Genomic DNA, 16,027 nt, shown 5'->3' with positions numbered 1-16,027 from the left:
GACGATAGTGAGAGGCCCTCTTTTGGACAGAAAAAGTTTCCCGCCCACCCTCCAGTTATGACAATGGTGTTTATAAGGGATGGGCTAGAAGGTCCGAGCTACCCGCGTCATGATATTGATTAACAGAACAAAAAGAAAGGGTAAATATTTTGAGCTGAGAAACGGAGCTGAGAAAAACCTGACAAGGTTTTTTTAATAACTCTTGCCACTCAATCCAAATTAAAAAAAAAATTGTGTGGATTTAAAAACAAAAGACTTTTTTTAGGCTGTTCACTTAACAAAGTGATCACTGTGCAAGGGACAATGTAGTGAAAATACCTGATCACCTGCAAGGAAATTTAAAATAAAATGATTTTTGCCTCCAAATGATTGGTTGGAAGTCAGTATAGCTTCACCTCGGCCACAAAAGTGAATTATACCTACTTTCTTTTGGTCAATCAACACCATGTCTGGCTCTAAATACCTTCTGTTTTTCGGGTACAGTTTTTAAAATTTTTTTTTTAATCCTGTTCTGCTTAGTTTAATGCTTGTATTTTTGTCACACTTTTACTATTCTCAATCTTAAGAATGTTTATGCATTCTCTTTATGACTTATATATAAAACTTTCCTCCCTGACTATATCTAATTTAATTTTAATCAGTTTGCTCTTATTTATAGAAATATTTTCATAAATAATGCAACTGTAATTTTAAGATGTAACAAATAAAATGTAATGCTGTTTTTTTTTTTTTTTTTAATTAAAGTCCTGGTTCTATTGCTTTGCTCACAGTTTATGAATAGGAGAAATAAGTCCTTTGCTAAGCAACATTACTTGACCTCAGTGTAGTCTTTTAAGGTATCCAATATCTAGGTCTTGCTAGTTGGCAGGCGTGTCTGACTCTGAAGACTAGCTGAACAGAATTACAAATCTAATGGCAGGTTAGATATTTAAAATACATATTTTCACATTTATTACTTGTTTTAAACATTATGATCAGCTTCATACTGTAAACACACTGGTTCAGTATTATTAGTAATGTTATGCCACCAAGCGTTACCATTTTTGCTAACCTAGAGGGAGTATAACATATTCCTAATGTTTAGAAATTTTTGTTACTCTCCTATAAGTTTTAGAATGATTAAACCAGATTAACCAGCTCATAAACATGCATTCAGCAAAAATGCTGTAATCTGATCACCCAAACTAAAAGAAAAAAAATCTTTATCACCTTGAAAAAGAAAAGAAATAAAGATACCAGATAATTTTACCAGAAAGTGTTGCTGTTAAAAAAGGCAAATAAAAAACTAATTATTAGGGGGCAGCAGTAATAAAGAAATGATCCCCTACCTTTTCCAGTAAAGAGTTGAGTTTTTGACTGCAACCACAAATTTGCACGAAAATGAAAACTGTGACAAATTTGAATTCTAGAGTTAAATATTAAATTTGTGTTTGACCTGAATTTGAATCTGAACACTATTGTGTGGGGGAAAACAGAGGAAGCTTGAGTGAAGATGAAGTGTGCTTTGAGACAAAAACATGTTTATTAGAATTAAGTATTACACTTGATGGGGAAGTGCATGAATCATCATATAACCCTGTATTGGTCAGTTTGTTGACCTGCATACTATCTCATAATTTGTAATAATTGATATAACAGCTTTAAAAGCCTTGCGTGCCTGGCATTTGTTCCAAGGAGTCTAAATACTAATAAACTGCTGTTATTAGTTTGAAGTTTTATTAGTGATTCAGTAGTATCAACTTGGGGAAGGAGTGTGTTAAGGAATAGGAAACTAGCATTTACACAATGAGAGGTGGAAATGGCAAATAACATTGTAGGGTGTGAATTCTGGGGGCTATGGTCTTCCCTAAAGATCAGGAAGGCTTTTTTTGTCCAAACAAATTGAACCACACTTGTGTCCTTTGATTTTTTTTTCCTTTATGTCATGCAATTATGTTTTTTCTTTAAAACATCTATATATTTCTCTTTCATAGATATGATAGTTTTAAGTTCACCAAATATTTAACTATCCTGGACCTGTTTTGTGCTGAAAATGCACAAGCCTCAACATTTTGATTTAGCTATCCCCTTCCCCTACAAAAATGTAAAGCTACAATACACAAATAACAAAATTCACTAATAAAATAAAAAAAAAACACCTATACAAAAAAAAACCCAGTTGAAAAAGACTACTCTAACTACAGCCCCTAAAAACCCAGCACCCTTTAAATACAGGGTAAAAACAGATTTTGTAAAGCAGTTTTTGCTTAAGTAGTTCACCAAATTCTAATTATGCTTTTCAGTACAAATCTATAAATATGCAAAAAAAAAAAAGTCAAAACAAGTACAAAGATCAAACATTAAAACCAGGGTGTCTATAGGAAGCAAACAGCCCTATAGGCATAAGTCGAGCATTGACAAGCCCTATGTAAAGTATAACATACTTAAGATTAAGGACATGCCGATAATATGTGAAAAGCAAGTCCAGAGAAACAACTAGTGGTATGTAAAACAAAATAATACCCATGGGGCATTCCAGGTTCACAAATAGACCCCCAAAAAAGGCTATATTCAATGTAAAAAACATTATCAACTTGAAGAATTAGAAAAGAAGAAGCTATTGTAATTCTCATTTTTTAGCCCATTGCACCCTCACAATTCACCAAAAATCATATTAGTTTTGCCTTTGCATTGATTGCATTTCACTAGAATGATGCAATTTTCCCGAAATCACAGTATTCATCCCTGCTAGTGACAACATGTGCTAAAGTTCATTGACAGCCACCCACAGGCAATCTTATTTCAGGTGTTCTTTTGTAGTTTTGTTGTGTGTCACTTAGTTCAGTGCATATATTAAAAACTATATATATATATATATATATATATATATATATATTGTTTCTGAGGATTAATGCTTTGGTTCTGCTTTAATTTTATATTGTACATTATTATAATTTGGTCATGAATATATCTACAGAGAAATTATTAAATACTGGGAGAACAGCAACATAACAGAAAATCTGAATGCATGGAGACATTTCAACCAAACTTGCCATTAATATGACAGAAACTCATGTGAGTGCATCAGTCATCTTTGTTCAGTGCTATGCTATATGCTACAGCTATATTTGGATGTGTATATCCTCACTAGGAAATGCATGGAGACATTTCAACAAAACTTGCAATGGCATAGCAACAAATTTCAGATTGTCTTAAAGTTACAAAGGATGTTTAATGAGCACAATGTTCTTAATAAAACATTTAAAACAGGATTGGAACATATGCCAGTAATTTAGGTTAATTTATTTAATTGTATTTTAATTTAATTGTATATCTTTATGGAGCCTAGACATTCATTAACTTCTGGAGCAAGCTGTGCTTTGATATGCTGTTAAGGCGATTTCCTATTGATCCCAGACCATTATTTCCCTCTCTGTCATGACCTCTGTTTTCAACGCGTTGGGAGCAGTGTAAATTAACAAATACGCAGCTTAAGCATATAGTTATATCCTGTCTCAAAACTTTATTTTCACATCACAGTTTATATAGTCAGACAACCAGGTGGAAGACACTTAGTAGTTAGTCAGTAACAAGAAACTTAATTACCAACTTCCCTGAGCAAGATGTTTCAAGGTAAGAAGCTTCAAGGTAAGGATGGAGCAAATATTGACCTACTGATAAGGAGTATGTAACTAGTTTCCACACAACTCAATTATCAGCAAAATATAGCAAAAACACAAAAACAACTTAAATTCAAAACTCAGCAAAATGATGTTCCTTACATTCCCTTCCTTTTATCCTTAAACAAAGGATAACTACCTGACTACATACCTTTGTTCCTTTACATGCTAATAAACAGCCTCTGGTTCTTCAGCATGCATAACTCAAGGAAGCTGAATGATTCTAGATTTGCATATTGACAATAACAATTTCAGGGAGTCATAGGTTTGACAGGTTTTACAAAAGTTGTACAGGTTATGAGATAAACGTATATCACTTTCAATAACCTCAGTGTCATTATAGATAATGCTAAAGACTCTAAGCAGCATGCTGATTGGAGTGGAGACAGCAATCAAACAAGAAGTAACCATATCTTGAGTACTATGCATATCAGATAGGCAAAAACTAGAACCATTATATATTTCTTTGGCAAGACGTTTCCATATGTTACCCTGGAAGTCAGTCCAATCACTATACTTAAATAATCGCCGGTGCATAGACAGGGTAGAGTAATTCTTTAGGTTATGGCTTGTTTTGGGACAAACAAAGGGCAAATCTTGAGGGTGATAGTGGCAAATTGTTGTGACCCATACAAGACAGAATATGATAATCAGGGCTCCAAAACTGCAAACATGCATCCGGGCTGGTACTCGTGGATCAAGAAGTATCATCCTGGCGCTGGATCGGTGGTGCCTTTTTCACTCTTGAAGCGTGTATCCAGGTGGGTCCTCCACTGGTCAGCATGGCTGTTCTAGTGATGGCTTGCAGGGTGACTGGAGGTCGAAAGGTTGGATCCAAGGATTTGTGCTTGTGCAGAGCTTTAACGAACACTACATCTCCGGGCTTGAATGGGTGCTTTGCTTGATCTGTAGGGAAAGGAAAAGAAAGAGATATCTCCATAGTTGCTGTTCAATTTTCAATAGGTTTAGCTACACATTGGTCTTGGATTTGTTGGAGATCCCTGGGTATTAAAATTAAAGGGTCTTTTAGCCCAAGGGGTGGGAAAAGGTCTTTCCATTAAAATTTCAAAAGGTGACAGCTTATTAACCGGGTTGGGTGTCATTCTTATTTCTGCTAGTTTGGCTGGTAGTTATTGGTCCCACTTATGGAATGTCCCTCCAGTTGCTTTACTAAGTTTGTCTTTTAGTGTCCTATTTGTCGTTTCTACTACTCCAGCACTCTGGGGTGATATGGGATGTGGACCTTCCATTCTATGTTTATCATTTTTAAAATCTCCTGCGTAACTTTAGAAGTGAATGGAGTGCCATTGACTGAGCTTATTCTCACTGGGCATCCAAATCTGGGGATGATCTCCTCACATAGTATCTTAGCTACTGTCCTTGCATTTTCTTTCCTGACTACAAAAGCTTCTATCCATCTGCTGAATCTATCTGTAATCACTAACATTATCTGACATCCATTAGAAGCCTTTGGCATGTATGTAAAATCAATTTCTAACTCTTGTAATGGACCCTGTAGAGGTAACAAATGTTCATGTTGTCCTGTTTCTTCCTTTGCACATTATTTCTAGCAGATGTTAAACAGCGAGAAAGTATGACTTGTGTGTGTTCCTTTAAATTCTGGGCACAAAATTGCTTGTGTATTTCTTGTGTTGTGGATTTATTGCTCTTGTGTCCCATACCATGGATTTGAAAAACAATGATGGGTACTGCTATTTGGGACAGCCCTACTATCCTTCCTTTTGACCAGATTCCAAAGGAATCTAAGGTCAATCCTTCCTTTTCTCAGAAATCAATCTCCTGTGGGGTGGCGAAGGACTGTAATTGTGTTAGAAGTGTGTTGGTTTCAGTGGAAGCTGGGATGGCGAGCAGAAGGATGCCGAGGGGGGCTAGTGGTGGGTGTGGTAGACTGAGCAGAGGCTTTGGCATGAAAATCTGCTAGTTGCCCTGGCATTAAAAGAACTGGAAGAAGTGTGTGCTTGACATTTAACAATGGCTATTTGATTGGGGAGGTGAATTTCAGTGATACATGAGTGTGACTCTGGCACTTCATCCTCTGGCCCTTTAAGACTTTTAAGAGGGCATTGAGCACAGAGACAGGACCGCTATTAGCAGGAGCATATTTTACACCTAATCCTGCAGTAGATTTTAGAATAACTTCATAACCGGACAACCTTTGTGATGTTATGTGTTGAGTGGTTCAATTCTTAAGCAAGTGTAGTACAGCATGGGATGTGTAAAGAATCGGCTCGTGACACAAAGTTAGAAGTGAGACACTTTCTACAGCCATTGTACACGCCGCCAGCACACGCAGACAGGCTGGCATGCCTTGCACAGTAACAGGCAGTGTCTTAGAGACATATGCCACAGGCCTCAATTTACCTCCGTGGATCTGAGCAAGCACAGCAGCCATGGTTTTACAATTCTCTCTTGTATACAATACAAATGGTACATTTAAATTCGGCATTCCCAATGCAGGGGCAGAGGTCAGGGATTCTTTTAACACCACATATGCTTTAGTCATTTTATCAGACCATTGAATGTTATTAGGGGCACTGGGGTGGTACTAGGACTGGGCTGTGAGTCCCAATATAAGCAGTCATGAATCCAGTGTCTGCAGAAATTGATCATGCCAAGAAAGCTGAGCAGCTGTTTCTTTGTCTGTGGGCAAGGCAGACTGGTAATGGCATGTACATGGCTGGGGGCTAGCAGCCGGGATCCTGGGGTTAAAAGCATTCCCAGGAATGTAACCTGTTGCAGACAGAACTGAACCTTTTCTGCGACACCCTCTGTCTCCCTTTTCCAGAAAACACAACAATGACACCTTGTCCCTCTGACATGCCTCCTGAGAGGGGCTACTGTACATAACAATAAAGTGGAACCATGCTGCGGCTGCCAGTTGGCAAGAACCTGCAGGAGGGCAATTGAGAAAACTGCCGGGGAGTCAACAAAACCCTGGGGCAAGCGGCACCAGGTATATTGTTGTCCCTTGAAAATAAAAGCCATAGGGGCTAAGTCTCAGGTGATAATGGTATTGAGAAAAATGCATTGGCCAAATCAATAACACTGTAAAATTGGGTCTCGGGCGGTACTGCTGTAAGGATGGTAGTAAGATCGGACATGACTGGTGTTAGGGGTGTGATCAGCTCATTGATGGCTCTGAGATCTTGTGTAAAACGGTATGATCCATCTGGGTTTTTGACAGGATTTACTGGAGTATTGTAAGGAGGGCAAGTTCTCTTAAGTATGCCTTGCTGGCAGAAAGATTGAATCATGGGTGCTAAGGAATCTTTCTTGCCTTTGGCTAGGGGATACTGCTTTTGGTATATTGGTGTATGTGGTTTTGTGAGTGCTGTATATGGGGTGCAGTCCAGGAATCCCACGTCATATGGTCCAGTGGACCATGTGCTGTCAGGAACTGGAAAATCCAATAAGGGCAGTTGCAAAGTTGTACTGACATTAATCCCTCCCTTTCGGTCAACAACCAGTGACATTCCCAGAGATTCCATCAGGTCTCATCCTAACAAGTTAACTGGACAACTAGGTAATACCTTGAATGAGTGATGTGTAATGTATTCTCCATGTACTGTACATATGGGAATATGAGGTGTGCTTCTAGTAGGGGTGATGACGTTTATTCCCACAGAGGGTCCACCAGGTGTAGTTGGACCTGACCAGGATCGGAGGACAGAACAAGTCGCTCCTGTGTCTACTAAGAAGTCTGTCAGGAATCGTCCTACTTCTAATGAGTTTATTGGGTTTTCATCAGCCTGGTCAGAGATCTGTAACATAGTGGTGGTGGAGTCCCTGTACATGGGGCTTGGACGACTTAGGCAGCTCAAAACATCCTGCAGCATCCTTTGTTAATATCTGGCAATAATGTTTGGGGCATCTAAAGTGCTCCAGTTGTCAATAATCATTTGGCAATGTGCCCATGTTCAGGAATCATTCCATTATTCAGTGTCTGAATAAATACTATACTCAAATCCCCTCCCAATCCTAAACCTGCTTCTTCCTTCCACACTTTCCTAAACCTTCTAGCATAATCACTTATAGTTTCTCCTGGCTTTTGCTTGCATGCTAATGCAGTAGCCATGGATTTCCTATCTTCGTGTGATCTTACAAACTCAGTGTGTAACTCTTCCCATAACGTTTTATAGTGTGCTTGTTATAAGTGTTAATTATTTACATTTTATTTGTGCAGGAGTTGGGATGGATCGGTACATTTTATGTTCTCTGTTCCATTTTTCAGGTGTAATGTAAAGGGGTCAGTGTAATAACCTCCTGCTCTACAGTTAACATTATAGGGGGCATCCCTGTTATCAGGTTTCTAGCACACTTTTATATGTTTTTTTTTACATGTTTCTTATAGGGATATTTAGGTTCCTCTGAGTTATTCCCCTTACCTTGGGAATTTCCCATAGTTGCAGTATAAATTACAGTATAAATATCAGACGATTATACACAGTAATTGTTAATTCAGTTAGTTCAGTTAGTTCAGTTAGTTCAGCAGGTAGCTGCAGTGCTCGCTGACGTCCTGTTCCCAGGACCGCTTACCAAAACGCAGCTTAGGTCACGGTACTGCTTGCCCGAGGCAACCACAGCAGTGAGGATTGGCCCAACCTCACCTTGGCAACCAGATTAGAACACAAACTTATCTTATATACAATATTTCTTATACTTCTATATCATGCAACAAAATTCTTATACTCTATACATTAAAACAGAGGTCACGAGTGTGCACAAATTCAATAAAAGATTTCTCAAATCTTCCTAACTAAGGACCCAGTCCTTCTATGAGGGAGTCTACACTGCCACAGTGCTTAGGTTCGTAAGATATCTACAGGGACCCAGGGCAGGGCAGAGGTAGAAAAGAAGATTTCTACTTACCCGATCCTGGTCTTTTTAAGGTAGATGTCCCACTTCTGACGCCAAACTGTTAAGGCGATTTCCTATTGATCCCAGACCAATATTTCCCTCTCTATCATGACCTCTGTTTTCAACGCGTTGGGAGCAGTGATTAACAAATACGCAGCTTAAGCATATAGTTATATCCTGTCTCAAAACTTTATTTTCACATCACAGTTTATATAGTCAGACAACCAGGTGGAAGACACTTAGTAGTTAGTCAGTAACAAAAAACTTAATTAACAACTTCGGTGAGCAAGATGTTTCAAGGTAAGAAGCTTCAAGTTAAGAAGCTTCAAGTTAAGGATGGAGCAAATATTGACCTACTGATAAGGAGGATATAAATAGTTTCCACACAACTCCAACACAACGGGCAGCATGGTGGCTTAGGGGTTAGCACTCTGGCCTTTGCAGCACTAGGTCCTAGGTTTGAATCCCAGCCAGGACGCTATCTGCATGGAGTTTGGAGGATCTCCCCATGTCTGCGTGGGTTTCCCCCGGGTTCCCCCAGGATTGACCCTAGACTACATTAATAAATTGATATGCATATGACTATAGTAGGGACATTAGATTGTGAGCTCCTTTGAGGGACAGTTAGCGACACAACCATGGACTTTGTACAGCGCTGTGTAATATGGTGGTGCTATATAAATACTGTGTAATAATAATAATACTAACTCAATTATCTGCAAAATATAACAAAAACAACTTAAATTCAAAACTCAGCAAAATTTTATTCCTTACATATGCAAAACGAAACAACTGCAGAGTTTGTCTTGGTAATTAAAGAATTACAAGAGGCTGCAGAAAAAGCTCATCCCCCCCCCCCCCCCCCCCCCCCCCCCCCCCCCCCCCCCCCCCCCCCCCCCACCAAGTTCACCCACTCACAACCTCAGCTGTGTTTAGCAAAGGATTTCTTCTGCAAGTCATGCAAACCACCCCCCCCCCCCCCCCTCCAAGCCTCCGATCTGCCCACAGCGAGCAGGGAAGCCCCGTTTGTATCTAGGAATCCATCCATATGTCAGATGTCCCTAATCCGGGGACTACCCGTGTCTAGTAAATGTGTGATTTAACCTTAATTGTGTGGCCTGACACTTTCTACACATTTCTACATTACTTCCTAAATTTGAAAAAAGTGTTTAAGAATATATAGCCAAATAATAAACCCTCAATCCATCAATAATGCAATGAACATAATTCTCATAATTGTGAGGGTTGTTGCAGTCATGTAAAGCCAGTGTAAGAAACTGAGCACAGAAAGCACAATGTATTCCATATGAATTTATATGGTATTTATTTTATGTATATTATTTCAATTTATAAATGAGTTATATCATCTTAAGTAGATGTATGCATGAGACAATTTGCTATGGAGCTGGTAAAAATACACAACACAATTAAATGTGCTGCAGGAAGCACTTTTTATGCTCACATTTACTCATTTCCTGAGAGTGTATTACAGAAATTCAGTGTTGCAGTTCCTTCCTTACAGCATCAGGAACAAAAAGTGTAACTTGGTCACTTGGGGAACTTTTCCTTGAAATGAAAGCCTTTGAGAATTCAAAGGATAGATCTTTGACTGTTTAAACCGGTTCTGTTTTCCTCTGACTAAATGGCCTTGAATTTTTTCCTTGTGCAAACCATTACATTGTATATATACAATTGCATATATATATATATATATATATATATATATAGTGTTGGTGTTCGAATTTGGGTTGTCCTTATATTTGACCTGAAAATGGCTGTTCGAATTCGGGTAGACCTGAACTCAAAAAAAAAGATTCAACGGTAAAAAATTGGATTAAAAAAATGTGTTAAAAAAAATGAATGTTATATTAATTTATTATATTAATATAATAATTTTGTTTATTTAACTATTTTTTTTTTTACAGGTTAACAATGACATGATATCTCTTACTCTGTAACACACTTTCCAGCATAGTAATATTGTGATACATTGGTTACATTTTTGTGTTATCCACTGCGAGACAAATGTAACAAATATATCAAATTACTGTGTGTGTTACTGAGTAAGAGATATTTGCCGGCCAGGCATCTTCCCAGTGATTGCAATCTTCACAATGAGTCTGCAATCATTGAGAAGAGTGTGCGATCCCTGGGGCACTACAGGTTTTTTAACCCTTTTTTAAGGGATTGCCAAGGCTGCAATCATTGAGAAAAGTTAAATAACCTGTAGTGCCCTGGGGATCATAGTGAAACTGCAGAGTTCCATGACCGTGGGAACTTTGCGGTCACAGCTGTGACTGCAGGCGATTCCCGGGGCACTACAGGTTAATTAACCTGTACTACCCTGGGGAGCATAGTGGAACTGCAGAGTTCCATGACCGTGGGAGCTTTGCGGTCACAGCTCTGACTGCAGGTGATCCCTGGGCACTAGAGGTTGAAGGGAGACATGTTTCCCCATTCATCACATCTAGTTCCCTGTGATCTTGTAAATTTATGGAAACTGGGTTGCACAGTCGATTAGAGTGACTTTATTTAAACTCAGAATGGCATTCCTTAGCATACTACAGGAAAATAAATTTTGCTTCTCTTCAGCATAAGTGGCAACAAAATCTAAACTGGCAAAAGTCACTCATGTTAACAGTTACAAACTGTTTGTAGGTCTCCAATAAGGGTTTGTAGTCTCCACTATAGGGGTGATTTCTGATATGGTCCCTGAGTTTTACCTCCCAACACTGGTTAGCATGCCTGAGCACTCACTTTAGCTAAGGCTTCTTCTTGATATGTTTCTGTGGGCCACACTTCATCTCTATCCCAGTCCAATTTATTTGTATCCGACAGGTAATTCACAGCCATCTCCAAATCCTTGGATGGCAGAGGAATAAAGGGATGTATTTACATATATAATAGAGTTATTGCATATGAATTTTGCAATGCTATTGTAAAACCAGCTTAACCCTAAAAATAACAACCACATAATTTAAAATGGAAATTGACATATAATTTGATAATATTAAGACTTAGTAGTAAATAATACAATCAAACTAAAACACATCAGGTCAGGTACAGTCTTTGACTTTTTGTTAAATGATAATGTCAAGGATTAATTAAAACTACCTCTAAGTCTTTGAACTCAGCAACTTTGTTGCAGAGAACCTTCACCAGTAAGTGTACATTATATACTTTGTAAGAAATGGTAGAACTACCATTAGTTCTGAAAACAAGATGTTTATAGTAGTAACCATAAACAGGTCACACTAGATTAATGTTTGAAATATTGTTTTAAGGTTTACGTGAACAGGATTTTTAAAGTGTCTTTCACATCTTTCTGTATGTTTGACCTTGCAGTTAGAAACACTGAGATTAAAGCATAAACCAAATTTGAAACTATATATTCCCTCTAATGACTTGAAACAGGCCACTATGTTTCACACTCATTGCATATTTATTTATTTACATTAAACTAATATGCTGTTGAAACTGAAAACAATGAATGGAAAAAAGTAATTTCCAAACAATAGTAGCAAATATGGACCCATGTAATATATTTTATATCACCTATCCACTATGTAATGGAAATGAAAAAGGCAGACATATTTATAATCTAGTCATTGATACAACCATGGCTCCCCCCCAAAAAAAAATAATAGATACGAATTTAGACAGGTATTTGCAGAATCACCAGATAACAATAAAAAGAAGTTTTAAATAGCTACTGTGTAGTACATGTCATGGCTGTTCTATCACTAAAACCAAGTTTATTTTCCAGTGCTATGGGAAGAGTGGATTACCAAAATATGTAAATAGAGAATAATACCTTGATACCTCATACCTTGCTACTCACATTTAATTGCAGAAATGTTTTTTCAGCAAGTTCACATGCATCAGCAGAGAAAACAAAATTTCAAAAATAGCAATCTATAAACCTCAAAACTCTACATCGTAGTTGCCTTTGATTGCATTAATTTACTCAGGTATTACAGTATTCATTTTTATAATATGTTCACATATTGAAACTTGTCATAGGTCCAATTTATAAGTTTTCTTGCATCCACATAACCTGGTTGTCCATTTTTTTCATGGTAAGTTTTTCCTAAAGAACTAGACAAGTATATAACCTTAAATGCTAACAATGTTACTCCTTGTGGTTACGGAAACTTAAGAAGAGTTCTGCTGCTTGTTCCGCTATAAGTAATATAAATACAATTTTTTCACATTTTGACAAAGATTACGCCTCCTAAAAGACTAACAGAAGTAGGTGTGTGCTATCATCATGTGTCCCAGTTCACAGGCAATATTCCCCCTAAGTTTGCCCTTCGATCAGGAGCATACAGTAAATCAAGACCAGTGTCTGAGGACTGCTGTCAGAGGGCTGGAGACATACAGTAGAATATCAATGTTAGCCAGTCTCAGCCTGTATCCAGCCAAGTCTTTGCCACCATCAGACCTTATACAGCCACCATGTAATATGGTTACAAAAACAGTAATAAAGTTGTGCAGTGTGTACTAGGAACAGGCTCAGACTCTAACCATGATTCATTAAACCATGCTCTACATGGAGCTTTTTAAAGTCATGCTATATCCTGAAGAGCTGACAAGATGAGATCATTGCTTGATTTCATCATCAGGCTGCCTAACAAGGATATCATAATTAAAAAAGTGATGCCTGATCTTTACAGGGACAGACCCCATCTGACTTCTCTCATTTGCTTTTCTGTGCAGCCACATTTAAACAAAAACTATATTTGATGTTTTGAAGGGGGGGGGGGTGATGATTTGTGATAAAGTGGCAATAAATAAGCATTTTGGAATACCTCAAAAATGTTGAATACCAATACCAAAACAAATGAATCAAACTAGGTTACTGTTAGGAAATGCTCATCTGTCCAGCGACTCCGTGCTGTCCACCATTCTGGAAATGTCAATTGCGGCAGCCAGGAGAACTGGGATACCAGCAGCCCCTGTTTCCTTTTAGATGTGCAGCCTGATGGATTTATGGCATCCCCAGCATCCATTGTTAGGCTGTGCACAGCTGAAGGGGATTCTAGAGGCTGATCAGCTCCTGATTCAGTCCAGCACTGCTTTGGGCTGCTTTAGTCTTTAAAGCCTCTCTGCTCCCAGTCATCAGTGCCTGTTGTAGCGTTTAGCTGGGCTAATCTGTGCTGGAGACTTATCGTCTGATTTACTGTTGCTGACCTTGCCTGTTTCTGACATTGCCAGTTTATGCTGCCTGGACCGACCTTTGCCTGTGACCCCGACTCTGCTTGTGTTTTGTCCTTGTGTACTTCGTTTGGTGGACGGATATTCTGTGTATGATCTCTGCTCTGTATTCTGCACTTGGCTCTGTTGGAATCTTGCTACTGCTATCTGTGGGCTCCTGGCTTGCTGCCAGCCCATTCCCAGACACCATCCCTTGTGCAGTAAGTCCTGGGGGCAACCGAGTGCTGGAGGACTCAGCCAGTCTCCCAAGGCTGAGCGGGGGCTTACTAAAGGTGAAGACTGCGGTCCATACGTTCAAATATGGTCATACATATAGAAATTGATAACAAAAACGAAATGCTAACATAACTCATGAATAGTTGCTCCAGACTTCTGGGCAGACTCAAACTCCTAAATAGCATTAACTCTGTCAAGTATGATAAAAAAAACGACATATGTTCTGCCCTTCACTTGTTTAGTCATGTACATCTTATAAAGTTATGATTTTGATTTAACAAATAGTGTTATGCAAACAAGAGAAATGTGTGTGTGTGTGTGTCAATTATTATTAAAAATACAACAGAGAAGCTAGATTGATGATTTGGTGGTTGTGAAATTTAACAATCATTGATATATTCTACAATGATTAAGACCAGATCTATTACTGTTCAAACCTGAGCTAATATTAGAGTGGTAAAACAATGGATCCAAGAAGCTTTTCTTCTAACTGGGGTTAGATCCCTTGTTTGGGTTTATATTGTTATCCAGGGCTCCCTTACAATATATAAATTGACACGCTCTATTGCTGATATCTTAGTAGACAGCAAATCAGGATACCTTACCAACAGCAACACAAACAGAAATGAAAATGCTTTCTTTAGTGGAGTAGGGGAATATGTATAACCCCTACCAACTTTTTTGCTTCTCTGTGTCTCTTTGGCAGATTTTCCCTTTTAATTATCAGGAGGACAGGAAGCTAAATCTCTGTAACAGAATGCTGGATAGTAGTAAAAGCCCAGTAAGATTGTGTTCAGCTTGGTATACAAGTAAATTTTTTTTCTGAGGGAGTTCTGTACATGTGTGTAGAGCAACCCAGTGTTGACTGGCATAGTTGAAGTATCCATTTTAGAAAATACTCAAAAGGATCAGACAACTTTAAAAAGGTAAATCATACTTTAGATCTTTTAGCCAAGACTTTACCTCCTAAGTATTATTTGTGTAAAAGAAAACTGTGGCCTATAAAAAAAACTTATAAAACATAAGGTAATTGGGCAGTAAGTGTATAAAGTGGTAATCTATAAATGTAAAATGTTTAATAGCTATATTGTTCAATTTACAATATAATCAGCCATATTACAATTAACTAACATTTTAAGCACTAATAATAAAAGTAAAAAAGAGAGATGTAGGTGGTATTTTCTGTAAGTTTGACAGGAGATTCCTTGAGTTATACAAATAAGGTTCAAACAAAGGTTCTTTATACTTCTCCAAAATGAAATTTACCAGTATGTTTCATAAGGAAGTCATGAAGGAAATGTGTTTATTTCTTGTTTATACAATAGACCTTTTTTTTTACTACTAAGAATTTACTAGAAAAAGTATTTGTAACATTTTGAGGATGTGACATGTTAAAAAGAAAAAAGGTTGGATCATGATGTTCAAAGAAAGTACATTTTGCTTGTTCATTTACTGTTTCTGTATTTAAATTTGAAAGAAAAGGATGTGTTCCATTTACTAGATATAATATGTGCAAAGTTGTTGCTTTGGAATCTTTGTCAATAAAATGAATACTTATAACATTCAAAGTGGAAGTAAAGTGAAAAAAAAATCACACTTACCTTTAATCCCCCAGATCCCTCCACTGGACCTTTTCACTATTGGGTTTGCACTGTCCTTGAAACCTTCTTTGTCCTGGGCACCGCCATCTTCTCTCTTCATCTTCTTGCTACATCACCCAATCTCACAAAGCACAGGTGTGAGAGAGGGTGACATAGCCCACTGTAAAGGGGCTTAGTGAGGAAAATGCCCCTTCTGCACATGCCTGGTCTTGGGAGCACTCAAGAGCCTACGTCATGCATCCTGGGAGGCTCTGTGCTCCCATTCAGTATTCAACACTGAAAGGGGTGGTGCTGCACTCTTTTGCTTTTTTTTTTTTAAAAAAAAGGTTGTTGCATTAAGGAAAAATCAGGTTTTTACTTTATAAAAAAGGTTTGTCTACCTTTTTATGTAAAGTTAAAATTTTTAGTTTACGTATGCTTGATGACATTTTTATACTATCCTAATCACATTCATTA

General features: G+C 37.9%; 1 protein-coding gene across 1 annotated transcript in view; it reads right to left on the bottom strand.

Moving 5' to 3' along the window:
• Positions 1–3,482: 3,482 nt before the first annotated feature.
• The window catches only part of ADCY1 (adenylate cyclase 1), a 496,503-nt gene continuing 483,958 nt past the window's right edge, over positions 3,483–16,027 (bottom strand). The window contains exon 21 of the mRNA XM_072412078.1: positions 3,483–4,565. Coding sequence (XP_072268179.1) covers positions 4,530–4,565 — 36 coding nt within the window. The 3' untranslated portion in view covers positions 3,483–4,529. The remainder of the gene's footprint in view (positions 4,566–16,027) is intronic.

Source organism: Pyxicephalus adspersus, chromosome 5 (assembly GCF_032062135.1).
Source record: "Pyxicephalus adspersus chromosome 5, UCB_Pads_2.0, whole genome shotgun sequence".
In the NCBI taxonomy this organism is placed as follows: Eukaryota; Metazoa; Chordata; class Amphibia; order Anura; family Pyxicephalidae; genus Pyxicephalus; species Pyxicephalus adspersus.
Note: the sequence above shows the minus strand (reverse complement) of the source record. Positions and strands in the feature narration are given on the sequence as shown.